General features: G+C 42.8%; 1 protein-coding gene across 3 annotated transcripts in view; it reads right to left on the bottom strand.

Annotated features, from left to right (window-relative positions):
• The window catches only part of TCF4 (transcription factor 4), a 236,476-nt gene extending 224,356 nt beyond the window's left edge, over positions 1-12,120 (bottom strand). For all 3 annotated transcript variants that reach the window (XM_082335899.1, XM_082335900.1, XM_082335901.1), the window contains exons 1-3: positions 12,046-12,120; positions 11,360-11,451; positions 9,554-9,626 (exon numbers count right to left, since the gene is read on the bottom strand). In XM_082335899.1, coding sequence (XP_082192025.1) covers positions 9,554-9,626; positions 11,360-11,451; positions 12,046-12,076 — 196 coding nt within the window. In that variant the 5' untranslated portion in view covers positions 12,077-12,120. The remainder of the gene's footprint in view (positions 1-9,553; positions 9,627-11,359; positions 11,452-12,045) is intronic.
• Between the last annotated feature and the right edge of the window lie 240 nt (positions 12,121-12,360).

Below are 12,360 nucleotides of genomic sequence, written 5' to 3'. Positions count from 1 at the left end.
CGTCTTTGTTTCTAAAAAAAAAAAAAAAACCACTGGAGAAACTCTCTTTTGTGTCGTTTCATTAGCCACCGATATTTCAGCCTCGCCTCGGTCGGACCTGGCAGTCATCGCACTGAGGATCTGCGCCCAGGGAACAGCATCAGACCTTCATAAAGAGACAGGCAAGAGAAGAGTCGCAGGGAGGAGCACCGCACATCGCGTTAGAGTTCGGGGAATTTATTTGGGTTTGCTCTATTTGCAGAACAACTTGCTTCCAGGCTGAAAGTTTCTACGCCAGCCTTCGGCCCGGTTCAGAGGCAAGGCACAAACTTCTCAGAAAGGTCTGTAATGGAAATGCTGACAGACCCTTAAGTCTAGTGGCACTGGCAGGTGCTCCCACAATACAAGGACATAATTCAATCACGCTTTTGGCTGACGTCACGAAGCACAAAACAACTCAAATGCTTTATGAACAGTACCAGAACCCCTGAGATTCAATTACAGCCTTGATATTCGATCAGGAGTCATACTTAGCTGTTTTTAATATAACAAAACATTGGTACCAGTTATTTATCAAATAGGTCAATCGTATTTAAATGTACAGTCAGAGGAAAAAGTGCATCGTGCCATGTTAACCTGACAATCCCAAATCTTCAGGAACAAGACAGGCTTTTACTCAAGAAAAACAGCACCAGGAGAGAGTCTAATTTTCATATACTACAGAACAAAAAGAACTGAATCCCTGTTTTCTTAGGGATTACACACATGCCTAAGAATTAATTCAGCGATTTCCATTTTTTTCTATTTTTGGACCCCTAAAATTATCCTGGCGGAGGTACTGATCGCTGGATAGTGAATGTAATAGGCAATAGGTTTTTTGTTTTCTTTGGTTTTTTTGGTTTTTTTTTTTTTTTAAATAAACTTTGCTGGAACCCACAGAAATAGCCCATGGGCCTGAAAGGATCTGCTGTAACAGCAAGAATCTGAAGATAAAATCTCCTGTTTGAAGCCTCCCCGGTTCGGCACTCTTAGGAATGAAGCACCATCCAGGGAAGAACCCCTTCTGCATCAGGCCTGAGAAGATGGCCTGCTGCGGCTGGCCGTACAGACGGACGACGAAGCAGGGTGCCGCAGACACAGGCGCACACGACGAAGCAGGGTGCCAAGGGCGGCACTGGCAACGGGAAGTGCGTTAAAGGGCAGGAAGGGACGGAGCTGCTGGGAAGGCTGCCGGCAGCGTGCCGGCTCGCAGGCAGCGGATGACAGCCTGCCATGGCTCACAGAGCCCCAAGCAAGAGCGACTTCGCCTCTCCCGGCAGCCGGAGAGCGCGAGAGCCTCGGCTCCTCTGCCCCTGCCTCGGCACAACACGGGCGCCCACGCCAGGGCCGTCAGCGTCCCCTTCTGCGGCAGCGACTTAGGCGCTGACGCAGATTCCGAGCAAATCCCTGAATGAAGGAGACGAAGCCCAGGTGCCAGGCCCACCGAAGCCAGCTGAAAACGTAAGCGGGCTTTCGGCGAGAAGAGGACCAAGCGGCTACCGAACACGCAAGTGCAGCGCCCGGCATCTCTCCCCGGTACCCCGCTGAGACGGCGGAGCAGAAGGCACCGCCAAGTGCCAGATACATCATCTTAACCTCGGAAGCCTTTTCACCAGGTGAAAAGAAAATCATTATATTCAACAAATCAAGTCTTAGGGGATTAGACAAATTCCACAAGAGTACTCTGCAAATACAGCAGCGCGTGTGAGGCGTTGTTTCCAAAATAGATCAATACCCAGCACAGACAACAATAGATTGCAGCTACGTACTGTCATTACTACCAATAGTAGTCTTGAAAGACATCGTTAAACGGTGACTGTCACAATAGCTCTCACGCGAACAATGCTGTTACTGCACCTTCGCAGGAAATACTTTCTCACCGCTCTGAAATCCACCACGATAAACCCATTTTTAAATACACCTGGTTGTTTGATATGCAGATCAACTGCGCTAGTGTTTACCTTGGCAGAAAGAGTAAATATGCCAACCTCTCTCAACATTTTTCCTATTTCTGGAAGTTTGCTAAGAAAAGAAATTACACAACAGCCTCTGAAAACATTAGAAAAATTATCTAAGAATTTGGTCACTGCCACCCCTCCGCTCTGCCAAGCAGCACTAGGCAGAAAGCTCTCCCTGCCAACAGGTTAAAGAAGAAAATTTAGCAGGCTAGTGTTACAAGACCATGGATTTGTGCCCAGGCACAAACCCCAAAGTCACAGGTTTGAAAACCTTTGAACGGCACAAATGGCAAGAGGCAGATTGTGGCATTTGGGCTAGATCCCGCGAGGCACACGATACCTCCCGCATGACAAAAAAAAGCGGAGGCCCCTCAACATCTCATTGCCTCAGACTGACGGGCAGCATCGGCTGCATAAAGGCAGATGAGGAAATTTGGTTGTGACTTTTACTTAGCGGTTAATAGTACAGAATAAATAACACCAAATTAAATTATTCAGGGGACTCGTTTTAACTGTTGTTATTCCTCCTGTCTTCCGAGGTGCAAGAGGAACTCCACGGACTATCTGCAGACACTGGCAGATGGTACATACTATTACATGTATATTAATTTTATATGCCCACATCTTCAGCAAGACATGTAAAACATTCCCAGGCTATGCCGGCTCTTCTCTCTGATGACCACGCAGCGAGCTTACTCGAACTAGAAATTTGTCTGAGCAACGACAGCGTGATCTGGCTGGGGGGACGCGTCTCGCCTAGCCCTCGACAGCCAGAACGCAGCGAGCTACGCCGCGGCAAACCGCTGGGTCCTTTGGTAGAGAATAGGCATCACCAGAACATGATTCACAGCGCTGATCTGAAACGCCTTGGGGCAACCTCTCCTCTGCCAGCTATGAGGAGCGCTAGGAGATGTAGGCACCTGACTTTCGTAAGGCTGCATTTCATAAGCTCCAAAACAACAGGCTGCCTCCGATTCAGGACATAAAAAAAAAGAATTTCCACTTCTTGAAATGTAATTTCTATCCCTTTTTAGTTCTGCTTTGATTATGCCCACCGCCCCGGTATCATTTATCTGGGAAAATTTTGGTAAAAGATCTTTAAACCATTACAAACACATACCCTGTTCCTTATTAAACAATTGCAGATCTGTTATCTTGGCTTATGGGAACTGATCTAAATAGCATCGTGATATCAAACACTGAAAACCACAGGCCTGGGGCCACCGGGGCTCCACTCTTTTTCTGGGCCTTGCAAAGACACAAATTTCCAGCTACAAAATGTAGTTTACCATTAGAAGTAAATGTTTGATCTGTAAAGCTTACAAAATGACTTTGTTTATCATAGCAGATAAAAAAAAAGGAATAATTTTAAACTCAAAACAAAACTGTTTATATGACAGCTTTTAGTGCTCCATGATTCTGTGCATTTAAGAGAGATTCAAGCAATTAACAGCATAAACTTTCATTACATAGTTCTATTATATATGTTTATGTGACTTAGTTGTTCATCTGTTATTTAAGTGATTTCCTCATTACAATAGTATGGTAAAGATATTTGCTGATCTTGTCAAAAAATGTCAAGCAGTTCATTTGCAACATTCCTGGGATCCAAAAGCATGTGCTTAAATCCTTTTACTTACTAGGTAAGTAAAATATCAAAGCAATTCCAAAATTCAGTACTGGTTTAAATCATTGGGGGGGGAGGATAAATAAATTAAATCACACGTTCTTTCTGCAGTAGCCAAAAAATAAGTGTAAGTGGTAAAAGATTAAAATTTGTACGAGCTGGTGTCCATGAGATGCACAGGCTGACAATTATTTGTGCCTATTTAATGTTTCTTGGGAATTTAGTCAATGGAGGCTGCGTTTGCCTATGACAAAAATCAGTATGAATTTGGGAGTGGCACCAGTACAAATCTAATGGGAAGAAGCCAAATTGTACCTCACATGCTCCCAAATGCCTTTTTTCCCTGCATCCCTTACTGAACACGTTAGACAAGCTTTATACTCCTACTTCATTCCAAGTCAGACCCAAGTTCACTGGTTTAACAGATACACTTTGTTCACGGATACCTCGTATCCACCGAATAATCTAAAACGTTATTTCTGTTACTGCTAAATTTGGCAATGGCAGGCACAAACGTCTCCTCCAAGTGACATTTGGCTGGATCCGGCCCCCAAGCACTTCAGTCTCTCAGACAACTAATGTGTATGTTTTTGAATTATTAAATACATTCAGGAGTCTTGACAAGGTAGACACGCAATGATTATGACAAGGAGTATTTAAAAAAAAAAAAGCTACAGTATCCAACAGGCATGACTGAACTGTTTCAGATACAATTCGCTTAGATCAGATCCAATGCAACCTTTTTGCAGAGCGTTTGTTTAGACCCTCTTCCATGTAATAAGGCTGGTTTTCTTCCAACATCAGAAATCAAGGGGATTCGAGTCTTTTTTTTTTGTCCCTTTTTTTTTTTTTCCCTGTATTTTTTTTTTTTAATTACCAAGACAGGACCTTAGCTTCCAGATTTAAATATACGTGTGTGAGTGTAGGTGGCTGTGTCTCTGGAACGTCCTCTGCAGGATACACTCAGTTTGCCACTGCAAGCAAGAGACAAACTCAGAAGTAACCTCTCTTCTTTGTAACTAAATATTTAGCTCCTCCAAGTATGCACTCCGGTGTCTCAGGCCAATTCAAATACCATAGCGTGGGTCTTTTTCTGCCCCCACAGTACTCTCTTTAATAGGACTCGGAGGGGAGGAGGATCGAACGCTTCGCAAGTAAACATAGCTGGAAGGATGGGAGGTAACTAGCATTCTTCTTCTTCTTAATCATAATTACGAAACATCAGGGATGAAAAATATGGAAGCAGTTGCCTTTGTGTATCTAAACTAAAGCCTCAAGTATTTTTCAACAGGCGAAACGAGAGAGGAGCATCACACAGCGCAGCCAGGGGCTAGCAGCAGCAGAGCCGGAGCGGGCGAGGGGCCGGAGGGTCTGGGGCTCGGAGGTGCCGTGCCCTGCGCACCAGAGACCTGGAATGGCGCCTGGCAAACGGGGGAACGTGGTGCAACACGCAAGCAAAGCCAACACCCAAATTCAATCATCGTTTTCTGTGTTTTCTGACATATACCATTACGAATGTGGACTACCCCTCAGAGCCACCTATGGAACTGCAGTAGCTAGGTACCTACTACGCTTCTTTTCCTTCAGGATTAAAAGTACTCTTCTGATCCATATGCTTAAAATTTCTCATGTATGGTCTTTTTTTTTTTTTTTTTCTCTCTTTTGAGTGGCAATTCTGCATTATAACCCCCCAAATAAATCACTTTCTTCCAAAATCCTCCCTGGTAAAGGGTGTGCTCTTCCCCAGCACACACACACATTATTCCTACTGACGCTTAGCGGGACCCGCGCACGCATCCCGAGGCGTGCCCAACCTGAGCAGCTACCAAAACGTTTCCAAGATAAAGACTGTATTTAATTCAGTTTTTCTGATGATCCACCCATAATACCAAAATTATGCACCTTTCCCAGAAGGCCACACTCCAAAAATGAACTGTACTTAAAAAACTGTATTTGCTTATAATTTACTCACAGGCACATCCAGAGTAAAAAAAAAAAAAAAAAAAAAAAAAAAAAAAAAAAAAAAAAAGACTTCAAAACCAAGCTGAATTTGTGATTCCTTAGTTAAAGATGTATTAATTTGTAATCACTGTTATTCTAATGTAGGACAAGCCCTAATCAAACTAATGGCAAAATTAAAAGTAAGTCTTTAAATCCTTTAAACTGACTTTGCTTTATTCAGTGATGTCTGTGCTAGCAAAGATTTTCGATTTTTTTTTTTTTTTGTGCAATAGGAATGGCCAATCATAAGAATTCAGTTATTCCACTGCTACTCACACCCACACAATATTCAAACATATACATAGTGGGCAATCTATAACAGATGCTTGAAAACTTAGGTAAAATTAAATACTTAAAATAGAAGAAGCAGAAATTGAACATAATCAGGAAGATGTGGGCTTTGATTAACAGTTCGAAAACCGAAATATGCCAAATGTGACAGACCTAGCAAATTCTTTAGCACCACAATTGTTGAAAAACTGCTTCAAAATCCATTCCCAAAATCGAGCACCAGCAATCATCATCTTCCCCTTATTTTGCCATGGTTCGCACTTAGATGATGACAAATGCTTTTACTGCGGAAGCTAAGGTAAACTAGTCAGAAAATCTTAGAAGATCCGGGAAAATTAAATTTATTTTGGCAACTGTCCTAAAAAAAAAAAGGGGGGGGGGGGGGGGGGGAAGGGCGGAAGAAAAAGAAAAAAGAAAAACCCTGCTTCATTCTAATGGATGGGTATTATTCAATTTAAGTAACAGGTATTAAATCACTTTACAAATACAATATAAATTTGAGGTAACTCCAGGGGAGTTTTCTTAAAAATAATTTCAGTCTTCACCGATTCTCCCTGTTAAGGTCAGAGTCTCTAAACCAGCATGGCTGAATTGTTTTAGTGCTCTCTGCTGAACACCTGCAAACATCAAACAAAAACTCCTGGTCCTTTACTGGGTTGACAAAAGCCTTTCATGTGAAAAATGCTCCATGGGAATGTCACGGCTGTGGCTCAGGTTACATTCCTTTCTCCCTTGCAGCCCTCACCATTTCTTAACATGGTAAGAAGCCATGTTTGTGAAATTAAAGATTAAAAGGAAATGTGGCTTTACTTTATTTTCATTCACACATTACAAATCACAATAGAGCATCATATATTAGATGAGTAAAAAGCTGTTAAGATGACTTTAAGCATGAAATATTACCACACTTCGTAAAGTACAGTTAGTTTCACTTCACTGCTTGGGATTACTTCTCTTTGGGGTCTTTTTTTTTTTTTTCTTTCTTTTTTTCTTTTTTTCCCTCCCCCCCCATAAGAGAAGTTTCAGGTTAATGCAGAGGAATGACCTCTGTGGTTCCCCATCTCAGTAAATATAATTTTTAAAACAGGACCATTAAGAGAAGGTCAGCTCAAACTTCAGAAGGGCATCTGTCCAGGAGGAAGAACAGGCTGCATTCGGATCGCTAAAATTCCGTATGATCAATATGCATAATTAGAATAATAAACTGTGTTCATATGTTATTAATGGAGCTATCTTTAATCCTCCTGTATAGTTACAGAAAACATCTCTCGAAGCAGTCGTCTGGGCGCTATCGTATCAAATCTGAATTTCCCAAGTCCTGGCTCATTCCAACACGGCACACCAAATATTCGGAAGAAGCAAGACTCTGGCACAGAGCTAGCTGGCCAGCAAGAGCACAGGGAAACAATAGCCACGCTTCTCCTTCACGCAACTGCATCTTCAGGCCACACACCCACCCTCTCACCGAGCACCAGCGAGGGGCAAGTCACCCATGCCTCCATTCGGGCAACTTTTTTGAAATCTCTGATCATTCGCTACGAAACTCCCTGTCTAATAACCAAGCAACAGATATTTATATAGGAAATTCAAAATGATTTCCCCTTAGAAGAGCATACCCTGTGCTGCATGCCATTGTGCAAACGAGCTACCAACATACAGTATACGTTCCTTTATCAAGCAGGGTACTTCATCCTCCACCATCAGAGACCGGTGTACTCAGGCATTTACATGTTCTTACAGTGTGGGAGAGTTCAGGTGTTATTTCAAATGGTCTGTATCTTAATATTACTAACTTACTTCAGCTCCTTAAATCATTTGTATGTCTAAAATGATGTGTCAAAGTTACTTGAATGCTTTCAGAGTCAGAGACAGCAAAATACAATATAACCCCTCGATTTCACTCACTGTTCAGATTTGCTGTCCTGTGGTATTTCTGATCAAAATGACTTCATAGATGAGGTTTACGATGCATTTATTAAATATAACTATCTATCTAGTCAATTGCTGTTAGACCAAGTGTTAGTTGCTGCATTGACTGGTATATAAGCATGACCAATTGATTTGTCTGGCACAAACACTCTTCGCTTCTCTCCAGTGAAAACAAATATCGTGAATATTATGTATTCGGTTAAATCAGTTATTAAAATTATGTAATTCAGAAAATGACAAAAAATAGGATTAAAATCTTTAGCTTGTGAGATACAAGGCAAATCATGCTTGGAAAGTTATTCAAGCCTATCAGTAAAATTCTCCAAGTCACTATATTCATAATACAACCAAATTTGTCAAGCTAAAACAAAAACATGTTATTCTTTTGAAAGTCTGAATAGAGTAACATTCACAAAATGAGTGCCTAATAATTGTAGGCAGCATTTGATCTAGTATCTTAAAAATGTATATTACAGACTACCTTCAAAGTAGGAAGTCCTTCTTTGGAAATAGAAAGTTAATTGACGTACTAGTGCATTTAATAAAAATGGCTATACTGAATACACAGAAGAGGTTCCTTTAATTGAGTACGAACTGCAAATACCAGGCATGAAACCATATGCAATGACGTGTTTATATCTAGATATCCACTGGCAGTTTGCAGTGAAGACTTGTCCAAATTTACCATCTGATTTAGAACAGTGCTCTGCGTATAACAATACTACGTACAGTGTGTTGGTATGTGTAACTGCCTGTGCTTTTAAAACACTGCAACTCTCTACCCGGAGATGTGTTTGTGTCCTGTCCAAAACACCACATCCGCAAGGCAGGGAACCCTCTTAAACGAACTTCACAGAAGAGTAAGGAAATTTCAAATGCGTAAGTATCTTTGCTAGTTTTACTTCTAATTTGTCAGGCATATAAAAGCCTCTATATAAAACTTCAGTTGCCAGACAATTACTGTACACATGCGTTCTACCGCAAAGAGCTCTGATATTTCTTTTGTCATCAAACAGGACTCCTGTCTTTACGGAATGCAGAAGTTGCCCCTACAGTACTACTACAGCCAAATAAACAAACATACAAACAAACAAATCCTCCAGTTAAATTTCAGGGACTCTTCAAAAGCGGTCAAATATTTAGAAAGAAAATGCCCCAATTTCCACCAGGAAAAGAAACCAGCCTGAAGATTTTAATTCACCGAAAAATATTCCATCAGCAAACAGTGATCTCTAATACTGAAGAGTTCTTTTCCTGGAAGAGGTTGGTGTTTATACTCGGATACGTGCTTATTTATTTATTTATTTAATTTAAGCAGCCTTCAATTCTTATTCACAAAATTAATTCTCACGCAAGATGTTTTGATTATCATTTCTGACATAGAAAAGATAGCATCTGAAATTGTCCATAAAAATCTCCCATGTTCAATCTAAAAAAGAAAAAGATTTAAACTAGCTCCCCTTGAACAATTATACAGATGAGAAGTTTAAGGTTTTTTTTTTTTTTAAATCATAAATGTATGGAAATACTGTGAAAATGTCCCAGTCTTGGGGAAATAATAATAACAACAACAACAATAATAATAATAGACAGCGCTTAGGAATAATTCCGCTCAAATCTGAATGAATCTGCTCCCCAGAAGAGATTAACACAACCACAACAAAGGTAATGCCTATGGATAAATAACTAACAACATTTTAACTACATACAAAACAAAAATTTTACATACTTGAGCCAGTAAAATGTCCACTTGCCAAGGAAGTTGGTCCATTTTTCCCACTGCTCACAGGAGGTGAAAACATCTAAAAAAAAAAACAAAGAGGCATTACTACTGGAAAACAAGAGATTCCCGAGTCCACTGTTAGTCAAAAGTTCCTTCCACGTTCGCTGTGAACTACGTTAATAGTTGGTCTACCACGAAACATCATCCCCCACAGACCTGAAAACGAGTCGATATTTCTTACAGCCCCCACCAGCCCCTCACCACCATCATCACGTTTTTATTAGGCTCATTAGCTCCCCAAACAATATGCGCTTCCCGAAGAGTTTGAGCAATCCCAGTCCCCAGCAGCGTTATCCAGGCTGGGAAGCGGGGCTCGCTCCCCTCTCCAACTCTCACGCTGACAAAGGCGAAAAAAGTTTTTTTGTTGAAACCTTGGCCATAAATGTAGCAATGTCCATTTCCATCCCGCTTTAGGATTTGCCTGTCATATGTGAACCCAAATAATAATAATGCAAAGTGCCACCTGCCCTAAATTCTCATTTCGTCTCTAACACGAGAGCAATTTGAAGCAAGGCTCTCTCCCTCTCCCCCTCTCTCTCCCTCTCTCTCGCTCCCTCTCTCTCTCCCTAGCATTTATTTCGACCCTAATTGGTTTCTCTCTTCTTCGACGTGTCTAGTGGATAATACGCACCTTCCCTGAGTCAGAGCCTGCAAAAAGCGAAGGAACAAATGGAAAAAGTGCAACAAGCAAAGAGGGGGCTGCAAAGCTGCCTCAGGCTACGTTTCCTGGCCAAACTTCCCCAAGCCATTCCTCCAAAGCAAAGTCTGGAGCAGCAGCAGCAGCAGCAGCAGCACCAGCCTGAAGCAGCCTCATTTACACGGGGGTGGGGGGGGGTCAGGTTTTTGCGGGGTGTCGCTGGTCTTTAGGAACATACATGCATCTCACAGCAAACTGCTTCTCCCCCTAAATAAATAAATAACTGGATAGATAGATAGATAGTCCTGACATATTGGGGGGAAGGGAGGGGATGGGGAGAGGAAGGAAGGGGCTGGAGGGGGAGGGGGAGCCTGACAAAACTAGACAAGTGCACACGTCCGGATTAACGTTTGGCCTCCAAACCAGCCCGGCCAGGAGCCGCCCAGAGAGACAAAAAGTACTTTTTCTTTTTTTTTTTTTTTTTTTAATAAAAAAAAAAAAAGCACCATCTAGCTGGGGGGCCTTCGGAAAAGATTGGAGCAGTTTTAATGACAGCAGAAGCCATATGAGATTTCAGTGAAAACTTTAAACTGAGACAGTCATGGATTTCTTTGCACCTTCCATGTGCCAAAAAACGAAACAAGGGAAGAACTGAAAATAGAATATAAGCAACTAATTAGCAATTAATTAGTTCATGTGCCAACAACGCTATAAAACGTAAAGCACAATAAAAGTGCTAGATATTGTTATTAACTAATGATGAGAAATGTTCGTTTTTAGGGGCGTCTCTTTTTGCATGAATTATTTTAGACATCCAAGACATTCAAATAAGCTGTGAACACGATTGCATCTCCCATCACATACAATAAGAAATAATAAAAAGACTGTAATTTTTGTTTTTCTTTTTTTTTTTTTTTTAAGCAAAAAGATATTTACCATGGTTCTAGCTGCTGATTAAAAATTGCCCAATGTACTTAGATCACAGTTTTGTTTTGGTTTTGTTGGTTTGGTTTTTTGGTTTTTTTTGTTTTTTTGGTTTTTTTTTTTTTAGTTTAACAGATCAGCTAGAAGATATTTTTTTACAGCTGTTGTTAATTTCCACCGTTGTTTCTTACCGCACTGAAATCCAGTAAATCACTCAGTTCTTTGTCCGTCCCTAAGGCAGCCATTCGCTGTTGGTGATGCATTTTAGCAAAATCACACAAACCTAGAAACATGGAAATAACCGCAATCAGAAACCCAGTCCCGAGCCTTGCAGGAAACACAATCGGATTTTTCAGGGGGGTGGGGGTCGGGGGTGGGTAGTTGAGAAGAAGGGAGGGAAAAAAAAGATGGAGGGGCAGCAAAAACAACAACAACAAAAAAAAGCGATATTGTATTTCCAAAGAGGCGATCGAAACCCGGTAACATCCACTCTAAACCCAAATCCGGAGGAGAAAAAAAAAGAAAAAGCCTCGCTCCCGGAGCATCATTTATGCAACAGGAGGTTCAGCGAGGAATGAATGAGGATCCCAGAGAAGAAACTACAGCCATCCGCTCCCAACTTTTTCCCTTCTCCTTCTTCCACGCAAAGTAGCGTTTAGAGGCAGAAACGGCAAATAGCGATAACAGCAATGGGAAGAAGGAAAAAAAAAAAAAAAAAAAAAAGAGAGAGAGAGATGCAAAGTCGCAGGCTACGGAGGCGCCGGTGCGGAGGGACGCGGGGCGGGGGTGGCGGGGCCGGGAGGGAAGCAGCGAGCAGCCTTTGACAATTAGCCCCAATTTCTAATTTGCGGAGAGGAGGGGGGGTAATAACAACAACCCGGGAGCGGCTCGGGCCTGTGCGGAGTCATCGGCTCCCTCCGAGCGCCGGGGGGAGGGGAAGGGAGGCGAGGGAAGGGGCGCGGGGAGGGAAGGGGCGCGGAGCGGAGCAGCGCGGAGCCCAGCGCGGCGGCCGCCCCGCCGCAGCCCCGCCGAGCAGCGCCGCGCCGCGCCGCTCCCCACCCCGCCGCCGCGCCGCCCGCCCCGCGCCGCCCCGCCGCTCCCGGCCCCGCGCCCGCCCGCGCACCGCCCCGCCGCGGCCTGCCGAGCCCCGCGCAGCGCCGCGGAGGAGCGCGGGGCCGGGCGCGGCGCCGGC

This window comes from Platalea leucorodia (genome assembly GCF_965183815.1).
Source record: "Platalea leucorodia genome assembly, chromosome: Z".
NCBI lineage: Eukaryota > Metazoa > Chordata > Aves > Pelecaniformes > Threskiornithidae > Platalea > Platalea leucorodia.
Note: the sequence above shows the minus strand (reverse complement) of the source record. Positions and strands in the feature narration are given on the sequence as shown.